General features: G+C 40.1%; 1 protein-coding gene across 1 annotated transcript; it reads left to right on the forward strand.

Annotated features, from left to right (window-relative positions):
* Positions 1 to 11,737: 11,737 nt before the first annotated feature.
* Positions 11,738 to 16,230, forward strand: adprh (ADP-ribosylarginine hydrolase). The gene is made up of 8 exons (XM_026315998.2): positions 11,738 to 11,987; positions 12,704 to 12,818; positions 13,270 to 13,378; positions 13,745 to 13,843; positions 13,939 to 14,044; positions 14,153 to 14,419; positions 15,043 to 15,257; positions 15,617 to 16,230. The coding sequence occupies exons 1-8, from the start codon at positions 11,980 to 11,982 to the stop codon at positions 15,763 to 15,765; spliced, it is 1,068 nt and encodes a 355-aa protein (XP_026171783.1). The 5' UTR covers positions 11,738 to 11,979; the 3' UTR covers positions 15,766 to 16,230.
* The last annotated feature ends 7 nt before the right edge of the window (positions 16,231 to 16,237 follow it).

Consider the following 16,237-nt stretch of genomic DNA (forward strand, 5'->3'; position numbering starts at 1 on the left):
GTGATAATGTGTAGTAGCGCTGGTGGGAGCACCTTGTTCCTGTAGATAGCAAGGTGGAAAACAAGTGTGAAGGTCACCCATCCATCGCGGATGTGTGAGTTGATGTTAGACTTGGGTGCAGGAGATTTAAATTAGCACCCCAGCTCCGCAAATAATGTTGAACTGTTTATTAATCATAGCCACTATCTTCCTCCAACCATGAAGCGTGTTTTAATTGCCTTAGAAGCCATGTGCAGGATTTGTAGTACACAAGAATGTGAATAATTCTGGCCTTGAATATAATGCAGGGTTTAGCAGAGCTGTCAAATATTGACATTCTTCTCCAGCAGCAGAGCAGCTCCTCAGAAAGTTGTTTTTACATTTATCTTAATGTGTGGAGTAAACCGTTGAGGTATAGTGTCTCTTTTTCAGTCTGACTCATGGCTCTTATAAAGAAAGCAAAACAAAATAGTCCCCATGCCTAACTATAACTCTTAATCTTCACCCCAAACTAGATTGAGCTCTAAAATTTTAAGGTTTACCCTAGCTAAAATATAAGGCCCCAGAATATAATTATATATGTGATTACTTCATGAATTGTTAGTGATATAAGTGCACACACAAGCAGTATGTCTTATTAACTGCAGGCTTTGTGCTAATGTTGATGGGAAATACGATATCTAATTAAATTTCTCCATTTTTGTGCTCATGTTAGTTGAAAACTAATACAATATGTATAAATCTGTCTCAAACACACACACACACACACACACAGTCTCCTCAGTCTCAGTTCCTCCATATAATTAAGCTAATGGCTCTTGAGTCAGTGATAGACAAGGGGAAACATGTTATTTCCCCTTTGTGTCTATTGAAGGGACAAAATTGGTGTTCTCTCTGTCTCTTTCTATCTCACTTGTCCCTCTCTACTTTTTTTTTTTTTTTTTTTTGCTTCTTTTTCTCAGTTTCAAGTCCCCACTCACTGAAACTCTCTGTCTATCAAAAAGCAGAGCCAAGAAGCTGTCACACAGCACAGGCTGCTGAATAGACCCACTGGTGCTTTTTTTTTTGTGTTATCTTCAAAACTTGCTTGATGTCTTTGTTCAATGGTGTTCTTCATGTCTCTCTTTTCTTATCTCATGGCCCTTCTCCAGTTCCCTCTCTGTCTCTCTCTCACACACACACACACACACACACACACACACACACACACACACACACACACACACACACACACACACACACACACACACACACTACAGTATGTTCTGGTTCTGTTAAATTGATGCCATGGCACAAATATACATACACAACTGAATTAATACGACAACATAACTCACACAAGCCTCCAGACTCCCACTCCTTCACGAAAACATGTCATGCCTCATAGATTTACACACACACATACACACATACACACTACAATTTAGAGCCACCACTTTGCCAACTCTGTCAAAAGACCCTTCAAGCTGTATATCACCTTTTTTGGGCTTTATTCCACTTCCATCCCTTTTTTCCATCTTTCCTCCTACTCATATCTCTGCTCTCCTGTGTCCTGTTTATGAGAACTGAAAATCCCCTCATTATAAATGCATAGTCATTACGTGCTCTCTCCTCACCAATTATGTCGGGGATAGGTGCCAGAGCTTCAGTGAAAGCAGCTGACCACAACAGAGCCAACAAGGGCTCTGAGAAGAAGAAATGGCATCAGCAAACCATTCGGCCCTTGATACACACAAATATCAACAGGAATAGTTTCTATAATTACTGTAAAATTAAAATTAGTCAATTTAACTGTAAAAATAGATTCTGTATGAACAATAACAATATGGTGTTATATTCCATCATTATAACCAATTTCATGCATAGTGAAGACTACAGCATGGATTAGGTTTAGGAAGACCTTACACACACACACACATATAATTTTATAATTCAATTCAATTCAATTCAATTTTATTTGTATAGCGCCAAATCACAATACAAATCATCTCAAGGCACTTTACAAAAACTAAAACTAAAACCCAACAATTCCCTTATGAGCAAGCACTTGGCGACAGTGGAGAGGAAAAACTCCCTTTAATGGAAGAAAAAACCTCCAGCAGAACCGGGCTCAGTTTGGGCGGCCATCTGCCTCGACCCGTTGGGGTGAGTGGATAGAGCAGAGAGAAAAGAACAGCAACAATAAACAACAACTAGACACTGCAGGTTGGTGGGACCAGTAACTGCACATCAGCGATATACAGCTGCAGGACCAGGGACACCTGCAGAAGGTACAGAGAGAACAGAGAGAGAGGGAGAGAGCACAAACTAGGGGAGAAAGAGAGCACAAGGTTAGTGACATTCAATGGTGGAATATACATGAGGTGGGAGGAGAGAAGAGAGAAGGGGGGGGGGGGGGGGGGTTAGGGTAGGGGAGCTCAGTGCACCGATGGTCCTCGGGCAGTCTAGGCCTATAGCAGCATAACTAAGGGATGGTTCAGGGTTGCCTGAAGCCAGCCCTAACTATATGCTTTGTCAAAGAGGAAGGTTTTAAGTCTAGCCTTAAAAGTACAGAGATTGTCTGCCTCCTGAACCCAGACTGGGAGCTGGTTCCATAGGAGAGGAGCTTGATAACTAAAGGCTCTGCCTCCCATTCTGCTTTTGGAAACTCTGGGAACCACAAGTAGACCTGCACTCTGAGAGCGAAGTGGTCTATTGGGATAATATGGTACTATGAGGTCTTTAAGGTATGAAGGAGCTTGATTATGAAGGGATTTGTATGTGAGAAGAAGGATTTTAAATTCTATTCTATATTTTACAGGGAGCCAATGAAGAGAAGCCAATATAGGAGAAATATGATCTCTCTTGCTAGTTCCTGTCAGGACTCTGGCTGCGGCATTCTGGATTAATTGGAGGCTTTTTATGGAGATATTGGGACATCCAGATAGTAATGAGTTACAGTAATGTAGCCTTGAGGTAACAAATGCATGGACTAGTTTTTCTGCATCATTTTGAGACAGGATGTTCCTAATTTTGGAAATGTTGCGCAGGTGAAAGAATGCAGTTCTAGAGATTTGTTTTATGTGTGAGTTAAAGGACATGTCCTGGTCAAAAATAACTCCAAGGTTTTTTACAGTAGTGCTAGAGGCCAGGGTTATGCCATCTAGAGTAGCTATAATTTGAGAAAAGTTTTTTCTGAGATTTTTTGGCCCAAATATAATGACTTCTGTTTTCTCCGAGTTTAAAAGTAGAAAGTTACTGGTCATCCATACTCCATGGAAAACTCCAAGGTCCTCTTCTCTTTGACCCTCAGCCATGATTGCAAGGTTGTTGTGTACCGACAGAAAAGAAAAGGGCTCACGCTTTGTGCACAGTAGTGTACTGCTTCAGTACTAATTGAGAACAACAGCCTTGAAACATTTCAGGATTCACTGGTTCATAAATGTGTGTAATGGAAATGCTAGCACTCTTAGGAAGAACAGATGTTTGAAAAAGGAAGCGAGAATGTAAACACACACGGTTACTGGTTAAAATCTTGACTTTAGCCCTGTGGTGTTTATTCAGTCTGTTTCACTGAGTCCATAATTGTAAAGTAATACGCCTCATAAAAGGGGACTGTAGGCGTTTTGCTTAAATGTTAAAAATGAAGTGAGAGAATGCGGGAAAGAGATTCATCCGATACAAACGGTTCACAGTTTTTATCCCTTTATACAATCTAATCCATATGTAGTATGTACATGTAATATTTAACGTAAAGATGGGAGAATCTTTAAGGAGCTTTCTTTGAAGGGTTTGTTATTTTCTACTGATGACTAGATAATCCATGAAGATCCAGTGGAAGCACATGCTTGTGGCAATAAGATATAGACACTTTACTAAACTTGATAAGCCAAGAAAGTGTGAAAGGATAAATGGAAACAGTACAAAGTTTTACCCTCAAGCATGTGGTTCTCTGAACAGCACATCTAAATGAGTTTTTTATCACATTACTGTATGGAACTGCCTTAACTCTCAACAAATCAAATGGAAGGAACATAAAACATGTCTTAAAGCTATTTAATTTAAAGTGGTTTGTGAAGGTGTTTTCTCTTCCATGAGGAGTGTTTTTGTGTGGTGATAAACAGACCGCTGAAGAGACGTTTGACAGAGTCATTAAGCGAGCGGCGTTGGTTGCCATATGGAGACGTGCTGCTGAAACAGTCATGGAAAGCAGAGAACAACTTTACGCGAGAGGCTGTAACGTGCGCGGATGAGAGTGCAGCAGCTTATGAGCCCTCCAGCCTGATATCCACACAAACATTTGCTCACGATAAAAGGACGTGAGTGTGTGAAGTGTGTGGCGCACGCGCGTGTATAATCATGTGCCCCAAAAACTCTGTGATGACAGTGGAGCAGACAGCTGATCTAATCATGTGCAGCAATATCTTGTGCGCTAACCTTAACACCTCCCCATGATTTATGGACTTATTAGATAAAATATTGCAAAAAGTAATTTCATGCAGATCTGTAATGACTTTAGGTTGCGATGACGTCACAAAAATAAAACTTACTTTTCAACATACATTTAACTTACAAAATACAAGCTGATAAGATGTTATGTCTAAATCTGAGCTGAAGTGAAAATGTTTCCTTAAATTGGGAGCATGACATCAACCTTCTTGTTGCTCTGAAAAGTGCATATGTAAAGCCTGAGGTGATGTGCAGCCAGCCATATTCAAAACTGAATTCTATTAAAAGTACATTGATATGCAAAGGGCTTGAAAGGGCATTTGAAAAACGAAGATTTTTATCTTCCGTTGGTTTGCAGTCTAGTGTTTGGCTAAAAAACTTTTTTTTTTTTTTTTTTTTTAACTGTTGTATTGAATATTTTGTACAAAAAGCTGCCCTCTGCCTTGGCCAATAAGCCTCTCAAACACAGTCTGTACATCAACCTGAAACTGAAAAGTGAAAATTGATTCAAAACTTGTAATGAAGTGGCCATGGATAAACACAGGCTTTATGTTAAGTTATTTACCCTTATTATATGGGGAAATTGCATTACCCACCCAAAGTGCACACACACAGCAGTGAACACACACACTGTGCTGCAGCGCCCAGGGAGTGCCTTGCTCAAGGGTCTAACCTCAGTCGTGGTATTGAAGGTGGAGAGGGCACTGGCTTTTCACTCCGCCCCACCGACAATTCCTGCCGGTCCTGAGACTCAAACCTGCAACTTTCGGGTTACAAGTCTGACTCTCTGTCCCCGATTTTATAAACTGTTCCACTGTTCACCACTAGGCAAATGCACTAAGCCAATGACAGTGTAGGTTCTCATTTAAAAAAATATTCACATGGCAGGTTTCAAGGCTGCGGTTTAATTCCAACAGCAATACAGATTGTATGTTGTCTGCCCAACTTTTTCTAATTTTTTTATCTCTAGATTAAAAAACATCTAAGTTCATGTGTTTGATTTGAGATAAGCAGAGATTTAAGATTTGGACAGATTTCTGTTTGAAGTTCTAATCACGGTGACGTTTGATGAGATGAGTTTCACATGGAAATGTCAGACACGTACTAAAATTAGACTGTGGCAGCGACCGGGTGTGTAACACGCACGAGAAAACATGATTAATAAACATTAACAAAATGGTGTTGTGACATGAGAGGGTGTGTTTTTCAGAATCATTTATCTGCTTTATTACCTGACATAATCTAGGGGCTGTAATCAGCAAGTCTTTTTGAAAGTGCAGTGTTAATTAATTATAAATTTGACTAAATGCACAATATAAAACAGGCAGTAGAGGGAAGAGAGTGAAAGAGACATAGACATGGAAGAAGGATGAGCATGGTGGGACGGAAAGGAGAAGAAGAGATTAGCTGTCAGATAAATGCTTCCAAATGTGAAATTTATTGTGGTCATTAATCAAATTTAAATTGGCCTTCCCCAGAAAACAATCAAATCAAATCTGGGAAATGCATCAGTGAAGAGACTGGAGTTATTCCAACTCTGTTGAGGTATTGATTCTATATAGCAGGGACATCTACGTCTCACATCAATTTGTAATTACTCAGGTATTCATGATTTATGGGAAAAATGGCCAGTGTCGTGCCAGAGCTATGACGTGTACTGTGCTGTGAGATACTTTACTTCCCAAAGATAATAGCATTGGGCTTTACACACAAAAGAGAGGAATGAAGGAAATTATTATCTAGTGAAGGCCAATTTTTAAATTCTGAATTGTCCAGTGCGAGGACAGACCGAAATCAGTTCAAACAACTAAATTAGGTCTGTCAGATGACAAGCAAGCAAAATGATTCCTGGAACTTCAAGCGTGACCTTTCATTATCCGGCAGTGCACTTACACTTTCATAGAAAAGCTCACAGGGCAAGTCTCTGAGGCAGGCTGACATAAAGGGCTGGACTCCAAAAAATTAAGATTTATGTCACAATTATTTGACTTCTGAAGAGATTAGCTGAGACTCTAATATCCACCCATGCATCCATTATCTAAATGCCTTATCCCTCAGAGGGTCACGGGGGGCTGGACCCTAGTCCCAGCTGACACTGGGCAAGAGGCAGGATGCACCCTGGACAGGACACCAGTGTGTCCCAGGGCTGGGACATTGAGACAGAGACATAGCCACACTCACATCACAGCTTCAGTATCTGCCCATTAAATCTAAGGCTACAGTCAGCAATCAGCATAAAAACTATGAATGGCTGCTAGATGGATTTTGTTACTTTTGATCAGAGCTGTGGTCGATGTGTCACTCTGGGCTTTATGCTAAGTTGTAGTGTCTGTGTGTCACATTTTGCATAGAGAAATGACAGTGGTTTCAATCTTCACATTGGAACTCTCAGCAATAAAAAAAAAAATCAAATGAATGTATTGCCCAGAAAGTATGCAATCATGAAATTCACCTGCAATTGCAAAGTAGTAACTGCAACTGAATATGTCCAAAGATTTACAAGGCAGACATCAGGTTAACCCTTTTAGTTCTAAACTCCATTGTTAGACCACTGTACAGTATATTTCCTGAAAGCTGCAGGTGAAACGAGGTGACCCACACACAGTCAGTGATTCTCACACACATATGCACATGCTGACACCCCCATAAACAGTGTTAACTCTCCACCATGCACAGCCCCAACTGCAATCCGCCAGCCAGTTGCTAGGCAACACAGGAACGTGTAATGGCACTTGAGTATCATGGCCCGTCGCGGGCGGGGTTGGGGTGAGGGTCTGGATGAGGGTGCTGGATGAGGACATCTGGGGAGGAGACTGATGGAGAGTATTAGCTCCTCCTGCACCAATCTAATGATGTCTTTAGCTAAAGTGGGACCCAAACATCAACACTAACGCCATTTCTGACATGAGCGGGCTGTGTGCAAGCAGACAGAGATTTTAGGATCATCTCTTCCAGTCCCACTTTCTGTATATTTTGATAGAAATATATAAGGGTCGAAGAAAAAAAAACTTGAAACTAAAAAAATCTTAATGTTGTAACCACACTTTATCTTTAACAGGCCAAACCCCCAAAATACTATGCTTACTATCAGAAAATCATCAAATCCTCACTTTGGACTAGTTGGAACAAGAGCATCTTTAAGATTTCTGATTAAAATAGTGCAGCAGTGTGAAATTAATTAATTCATCTTTTTAGCTCTAGTAAATAATAAATCCACGCAATCCTACCTTTAGCTGTGCTGCATCAATTACTAAAAGGTTAAATATCAAAATATTTATGATAAATTGATAAATAATAAAATGATGACGATGTCTTAGTGTAGGGTGTAGAATAATGAATAGTGTCATATACAAGTGGAAGAAGAGATTTGGTTGCAAAGCTGCATTGCCCATCCTTCTTTGAGGCAACTGAGGCTGCCAACACATCACCCCAACACCAATGTGATACTTCCACCACTCCATCCCTCATTCCTAACAGGCAACCTGGGAGCAAGTTTGTCAGACTCAGTCAAGCTTACTGTACCTTCTGCCTGTCGCCAAGCAGAACGAAACTAACCGCCACTGTGGGGAAGCAGCTTCTGCTTACTGGAGCTCAACTGTGCCAAAGGGGCCAATTTAAAAAACATTATAATCACGTGAAATGTCTCTGGCTTGATAATTAGCACAGGCTTGTGGGATATATGTAATGTTGTTTAGTTTGTCTGCAGTACAACAGCATATTCAGGAGCAAGGAAATGTACACATTCATAATTCATGTAGGCATTATAGTAACATTAAAGGCAAAGAGTTATATTGTGGTAAATACATTTTTTTTTTAACCAGTTGACAGTCTGTGGGTATATATTCATTTAAGCTTAGCAAAAACACTGGAAACAGGATGACGAACAGCCAGAAGGGTCACCTAACAGCACTGTTAATGTTACTAATTAGATCGTTATCTTATTTAATTATAAATAAAGGTCTAAAATTAAGGTTGTACACGGGGCTCTTTCCTATTTTACTCTTCACTTCAGATATATAGTTAGTACACACACTGACTGTATAGTGGTACAAACAATAAACACAACTTCACTCAGTGAACCCACTATTACAGTTCATTTATATACACGGATGTCCCGCCCCCCTCAGACACCAAATTATTATTTGCCAATTACCTGTCAATTAAATGAGTTACGGAGCTGTCGCGTTTCAATACGTCAGTCGTACTGTACAGTGATGTCAGTGACTTTTTGTTGCATTACTTTTTAAAAACTGCTATAATGAATATAAGATATATAAAGGTTTACATCATCAAACAGGCTGATAGTGGTGAGTCACACTGTGGCCGGCCATGTTTTCCATGTTTCCACAACAAATGGTATTGCTAGTTTTTGTTTGGAACCACTGGATAAACTGTGAACTATCAACGAATTAATTTGGTACAAATGTAATAATCCTCCGACAAATTCTGGAGTGAGGGTCGTCTTTCTATGATTGCTAGTTGGATTTGTGGACATTTATTTGCCGAGGACATCAGAGGTGTTTCTCTAAAACTAAAATGACCATGTCTCTGTGTTCACATTTGGCTGAATTGTGACACAAGTTGTGGCCATCAGACACATAAGTAGTCCATCATAATTGTCTGTTGTTGGTTGTGTTAAGTAGCCCAAACTACAATAATTATTAATTATTTTAATAACAAGGGTGCCTTTTTTTCGAATTGTTAATATTTACAATTGTTTTTAATAATAGTTAACTATAAAATAAGGCTTTGAATCGGGTCAGGGAGATACATGTAGTGAATTTGGCACTGGTGTGATGACTGATGTGGATTTGAGGTTTTTTGTTCAGAGATCAGTTTGAGTTTTCGGATACATTTTGTCACTTAACTAATAGAAGTCATGAGTAGCCAGTGGTCCTGGTGTGAGGTCTGTCTGACATTAAACAGTTTCTTATTGTCCCTTCAGTCACCAATGTTTATAAAAGCTCATTCCCCCATAACAATAGTCAAGTCGTGACAGTCTCAAAACCTCAGAGCATCACTAAAGTCCAGACAGGCATATCTGCACATGCACCATTTGTCCTTACTTCACCACTGTGGCTCTCTCACCATTGGCCTCTGTGGCCCCTGACAAGTCATGTGACATATAGTCCCCAGGCCCCCTCTCTCCTGATAACTCAGCTCTCTCCACAATATACACTTTCCTTTGATGATAATCGTCTGCTAGTGGAGACTGACCGTGTGCATCAGCTGTAGGGAATCACTGTCTGGCATCAGGAACAATCAGCTGCCAGCATCAATCATCAAGACTGTTTCAAAGCGTCTTTTTGTGTGATGTAGGGAAACCATGCCACCCAGTGGAGGGAAGAGTTTCAGAGCACATTAGACTGATAAGCAAACCACAGGTTTTGCAAGCCCAGTCTACACCTGAAGGTGGATTTAGGAACAAATATCAGCTTTTAATGTGATGTAATGTTTTACTGATCCCTGGAGGAGAATTCGCTTTTCACTTTTCTGCCTCCACCTTTAGGTTACCAGGTTAGATACAAAACAAGGACACGTTAGCAAGATGGACGTCTCAGGTTTTCTATTTTACTAACAAAGTGTGTCATGGAAATCCATGACACACTTTGTTAGTACAATAGGAAACTTTCATCAAGTTTTATGTCAGCTTACAAATGCAGATAAACTTTTAAAACAAATAAGGCTTAATCCTTCTTAACATGCATGCACGCTGATCTGGTTTGAGGTTCAGGTCAAATTCCTTCTACAGCTCATGTCATTCCTAAAGATAGATACCAGGATTGTAAATTCTCAGACAAATATATGGAAAATAATGCACAAACGACTCTAAACCATGTTTATAATGTTTTTTATTCAATAGTATTTACAGTATTGATAAGACTCTTAGATATTGTACTTGTGTCATATATATATTTGTATTTACTTTATAATGACTGCATATACTGGCATTTTGAATTCTGACAGCAGTTCCAATGTGAGACTCCTATTAGATAGTATGATTGTGTCATATCAATATTTGTTGACTATGTGTAGTTACTCTATGATGACTCTTTATATGTGCTTCATGTGGCAGTTTGGATTCTAACAGTAGTGCCAATGTGCCAGAGTGGCATGATCAATAATGGTGATCATTATTATATTATTATTATTATTATTATATTATTACTTCTACAGTTATAAAAAAAAAAAAAAAAAAAAAACTAATCAAAAATCATTCTTGCACCCATCCAGACCTTGGACCCTCAATGAGAGCAAGGAAAACTCCTTGGGAAGAAACCTTGGGAGGGTCCACTCAAAGGAGGATGCCTCTCCATGACGATCAGGTAATGGCTGCCAGAAGTTGCCTGATAACAAATTTTTATATCAACCTTCCTCCATCTCTGTGTCTCCTTGGCCTCTTCCTTGATGGTCCTGGCATCCTCAGCATTGTCTGGATTTTTTGTGCTGCCTGTCATCTTCTGCGTGATCATCCTCTCTTCATCTTTTCCTGGATGATCCTGTGAGTTTTCATCATCTGGCTCTTCTGCAGCACCTTCATTTTCACTGTCACAGCTGTTGTCAGAAAACTCATGGCACTGTCTGGATTTTTTGTTCTTTCTTTCATCTTCTGCGTTGTCATCCTCTCTAACTCTTTTCCTGGATGGACCGGGTATAGCATCATCTTTATCAGTTTCAGCAGCAGTACCAACATGTGTGGTTGGACTTTTTCCAGTGTCCTTGTCAGTGTTGTCAAGCTGCCAGTCGGTGCCACTGTCAGAATCTTCTCTCCATCCGACTTGTTCTTCCTCTTCTCCTGACCTCATCCTCCATCCTCTGACTTCATCGTGAAGTGGTCCCAGGTGAATATTTTGGCCTGTAAGATCAACTTGGGTGAGAACTGTATTACAGTACTATACAGGGAATTCAGCTAAACTTAATTATAAACGACTTTTCAAAAACAGTTGCTATGGGCTTTAATCCAAATGAAACTAAAACTACATAGTAAAGCGTCATAAAAATTACATAAAATCCTGCAACAGAGAAAAATAAAACCAGTGTGAAAGAAATCCTGTCTTCAAAATAGTCTTTAATATTGTGCTAGATTCATACTGATGTATTGGAGGTTGCCACATTCATAGATGCATCTACAAAATTTGTCTTGGTTTTGCAGTTTTATGCTGTAGTGCAGATATAAAACTGCATAGATACATTCATGCAGTCTAACCTGATGCAGCAAATAGCAAACAAGTTGTTTTCTCTTAACAGAATGAACGAACAGCGCAGCTGTGTGTCAGCGTGTGTTTGTTGCCTTTTGTCTCCATATTGGCAGCTACAACGCGAAACTTGACTTGCAGCTGCTTTTTATAGTCCGCACGTTTCCAGCTCGGTGGTTCGCTTTTGGTAAACCGAGTGCAGCAACTCTGGTAAATGGACTCTGGTGTTTGCTAAGAGCCCATCTAAGGCTGCAGTGAGCTGAGACCTGGAGACCAACAAACCGAGAACAAGCAGCACTTCGGTTCGCGACCTCGGTGTCCATTTGTGTGTGTGTGACCGTCTCGCGACGTCTGATTTCGGGAGAGACTCGGCGCGATGGATCGGTGAGGCTGCGGCTGCAGGGAGGAAGGTTTTTCAGCAGAAAGTGCTGAAATTTTTGCAGAAATGATTCTCAAATGAAGCCACAGAGTAACTTTTTGTTTAGGCGGACTCTCTTACATAGTTGGCCTGTGTTTGAGTATATACAGGGGCGTCAAAAGAAAATTCAGAATGGGGTGGCCAATGATGTTTATGGGGTGGCACATGGGAAAATATAGTACCAAGTCAGAAATAAGACCAATATTAACAGTAAGTTAAATATATGAGTTAGTTAATAATAGTTGAAAATAACCTTAAGAGTAGACAGCAAATATGAGATGTCCAGTTTTTATTTTTACAAGGAAGTGTAAGTCCATTTGTATCCATACTCAGGTTACATTTCTGGAAAAACATTAGTTTATAATGATTATAATTATTTATCTCACCTAAATTATTCAGTTTATCAAGCTAATTTTAAAATGACACAAAGATAACCTGAGTAAATATAAAATGTAGGTTTTAAATAATGATTTGAGTGTGTTTAAAGTATGTCTTACTATAGTATGTATTCAAAATGATGCTAAAATTTAATACTGCAAGATTTATATCCTATAATAGTACATGGTGAAAAATAGGTCTGTGCATAGTATGGTATAAAAATTATATTATGTAGATGTACATACAACATGTATTTGTGCAGTATCTTGTAGAAATTATCTTCCTGAGTCCTTTGTACCAACAGACCTGCTACACTGGAGCATTATAAGGCTGCCATGTTGCTCAGTGGTGTTGGCGATGCTCTCGGATACAGGAACCAGCTGTGGGAGTACAATGAGTCTGGCCCAGTTATTCACCAGGTCGGTACAGGACACACATGGAGAAAGAAGTCACCCTGCAGCAAATTGAGCCAATACAAGCTTCAAAAGTTTTATAACTGTGATTTTATTTTCATGGTGTAATTTATAGTACTTTTTTTCATTACTGTATTTTCTGGACTATGTCACAGTTTTGGGGGGGTTTTTTTTTTTTTTTTTTTTTTCACTCTTATGCGACTCATTTTGTAAAGCGACTTATATATGTTCATTTTGTCAAGCAGTCACTAGCGTTAGAATGTACTTTGACTCAAATGAAGATAATGTAGTGCCAAAAAACTGAAACGCTTACGTTCACTCCAAACTGCAACTCCTACTGTAACACAAGTGAAAATGCCACCCAAAAGAAAGAGCCATACTGCAGATTTCAAAGTCTGGAAAAATACTGCTAAAGGTGTACCCACAATGTATATCCTCACCCTTCCTGTCCTGGCAGGAGCTTAAAGAACTTGGTGGTCTGAAGAACATCAAGGTTGAACTTCCTGACTGGCCAGTGAGCGATGACACAGTTCTGCACCTGGCTACAGCTGAAGGACTGGCAACCGGTGAGGCCAAAATCACACTGAAGCTATTTGCTCTGTCCAGTTTCTGCCCCTCCTGTGCACAGTTGAGAAGTTGATTGAATTGATAGTCAGTGTCATTCTGATGAGGCTTCATCAGGACACACACCACACACCCCTCCCCAAAAGCTCCGCCTAAAGGTTAAATCTAATTTCCAGTCTTGCCTTGATTTGCTGCTCTATTACAGCCCTGCACAAGTGGAAAGAAGATGGTAGAAATTCAATTTGACCTTTACTGTGATAAGACAAACAAACAGCCAAGCTTGTTAACAGACCCATTATGTCTTTAAAAATGTTAATATGGATAGGGTGTGCAGTTGGAACAAGATAATTCTGTTTTCTCCTTTCCAGGAAAGACAGGAGAGGAACTTTTGCATGAGGTGGCTGCTCGATATGTGGAGGGCATGAAGGACATGGACGGAAGAAAACCAGGGCCATCAAGCATACTGGGTGAGAGAAAGCATTTATTTCCCAGCCATATCATGTTACATAGCATACAAAATATAGTAATGGCAGAAATCCTACATTTTCTATTTCCCTTATAGGAGTGTCCCAGCTGAAACCTGGAGAGGAAGGGGGCTATAGAGTAGCTTATAACCCTGAGGGTACGGGCTGTGGGGCGGCTATGAGGTCCATGTGCATTGGCCTGAGGTATCGCACTTGTCCTAAGAACAAACACGTAATAACCTGTCTAACCCTTCTTTTAAGAACTTCAGCTACATATGCTGCATAACAAATGTGAGAATTTGTCCTCGACAGATATCCTATGCCTGAACAGTTGCTGTCGTTGGTGACAGTTGCTGTGGAGACAGGCAGGATGACCCATCCTCACCCCACTGGTTTCCTGGGAGCTGTGGCATCTGCCCTTTTCACTGCGTACGCCATCCAGCGCAGACCAATCACGACTTGGGGTCTCGGTTTGATCAACGAGGCCTGTCCAATAGCAAAGAGCTTTGTTCAGGATCGAGGTTTCGCTGTGGAGGAGACGGAGAGAGACTGGGGCTACTTCTGTGAAAAGTGGCAGTGGTATGTGGCATCATGTTGAATCCAAATCCAGGTCTCTGACATTAGCTACTTCCATTAACCTATTTCAGTCTCAAGGTTCAGAGATTATGGCATGAGATTTGTACTAAAAGGTCACTAAAATGCCACTGCTCAGGTTCAATACAGCAGTGACTTTATTTTCTTCGACTGTTTCGATTAAAAAAAAAAAATACAAATGACTTGTTTAAGAATATATGTTTAATATGTTATTCATAATTAAATGCCACAAAAAGACAAAGAACTGATTTTTGATTCTACTAAGGTCTCTTCTTTAACCTTAATGAAAAAACTTAATTCTTATTTCCTTGATTTGACACATGTATATTTGGTTAAAAACAGGATGCTCTGCATTACGCAATAGATAAGGTTAGAACTGCTACAATATAAAGAAATATCAATGTATTTCTGCTGGTGTACTATTGTGGGCAGAAGTAGCTATGAAATCCTAAATGATATCAAAATACCAGCAATAATTTCTGTTCACCTTAACAGCTTTTCTCTCTCAGTAAAACTGATGTATGATGTGAGAACGAACTCACTGCTTCTTTCACATTATATCTGAGGACAGGGTAAACTTCAGGACAATCTCCTATCTGTGTCTACAGGTACCTGGATTTAAGGGGCATCTCCAACGGGGTTGGTCCTGTGACTTGGCCCTCCTCTTATGGTCCAGCTGAGAGAGATGAAACCTACAAGAGCTTCAGCCTGTCGGGCTGGGCGGGACGCAGTGGCCATGACGCGCCAATGATAGCCCTCGATGCTCTGCTGGGGGCGGGTTCAGACTGGGAGGAGCTAATGAGCAGAGCGGCCTTCCATGGAGGTAAGAGATCCAAATATCGCTCCTCTGCTATTTTTTTATACGCTTTTATAGTCTTGCTCTGACTGTAATACCATTTATTTAATATCTCTGAGGGGAACTAAGCTCTTTCAACATTACTGGTGGTATTTTGTCATCTTTTTGCATTTTCTCAGACATATAGCTTATGTAGTGCCAAGCACTTCTTTCAGGCAACCCATGTAGTCTGATGGTCTAATTTGTTCTCATCTGTCCATGTGTTGAGAACATTTACAGCTTTTACTTGTTGATCTACTTAACTGCTCAAAAGGGAAAAAAAAATCTAATTAAAAGTAGAACCAGTTACCACTTTATTAAGGCACTTGTTTTTTCTTCTTGTCTAGGCGACAGTGACAGCACAGCAGTGATTGCCTGCTGCTGCTGGGGTCTCCTCTATGGCATCCACGGTGTCCCTGAAGGCAACTACTCAAACCTGGAGTACCGGGACCGTCTGGAGAAAAGTGCTGAACAGCTTTATGCCCTGTCACACTGAGAAGACCACCACAGCCAGCTGTGTGTCCCAACAGATTGGTGGGGCTCACTTGATACACTGATGCAGAGCTGGTTGCATGCACTCAGTAGTATGTCAACTTAAGAGTGCTGACACTGTGCCACAAAGGTTAGTGTCATACTTGGCTAAAGGGGAAGCAGTGTGTCCCACTAACCTAAATAAGAGTAATTCCTGCCACAAGGCGACTGTATAAACAGTGGTCCCCCTAGTGCTCATTTTAAATGAAGGTATACCACTGAGTAGAACAAATTCAAGCTAATGAGAATGTAAAGAGAATAAATGAAGTCCCTAGGTGGTAATTACTTCATTTTGTTAGGCTGACAGAAAAGTAAATGCTAAATATGCTCTTGTTAGTGACTAATGAAAAATTATATCTCAATGCATTACTCCAGACATACACAGTTATTAAGAAATTAAAGAAAGCTTTTTAGTTGAGTTGAAAACTTTATTTTTT

This window comes from Mastacembelus armatus, chromosome 19 (genome assembly GCF_900324485.2).
Source record: "Mastacembelus armatus chromosome 19, fMasArm1.2, whole genome shotgun sequence".
Lineage (NCBI taxonomy): Eukaryota > Metazoa > Chordata > Actinopteri > Synbranchiformes > Mastacembelidae > Mastacembelus > Mastacembelus armatus.

Bases quoted from the DNA above. Each gene is read 5' to 3' on its own strand.
- adprh (XM_026315998.2), top strand. The intron at 12,819-13,269 runs GTCGGTACAGGA...CTGTCCTGGCAG, and splicing joins CTGGCCCAGTTATTCACCAG to GAGCTTAAAGAACTTGGTGG. The intron at 15,258-15,616 runs GTAAGAGATCCA...CTTCTTGTCTAG, and splicing joins CAGAGCGGCCTTCCATGGAG to GCGACAGTGACAGCACAGCA.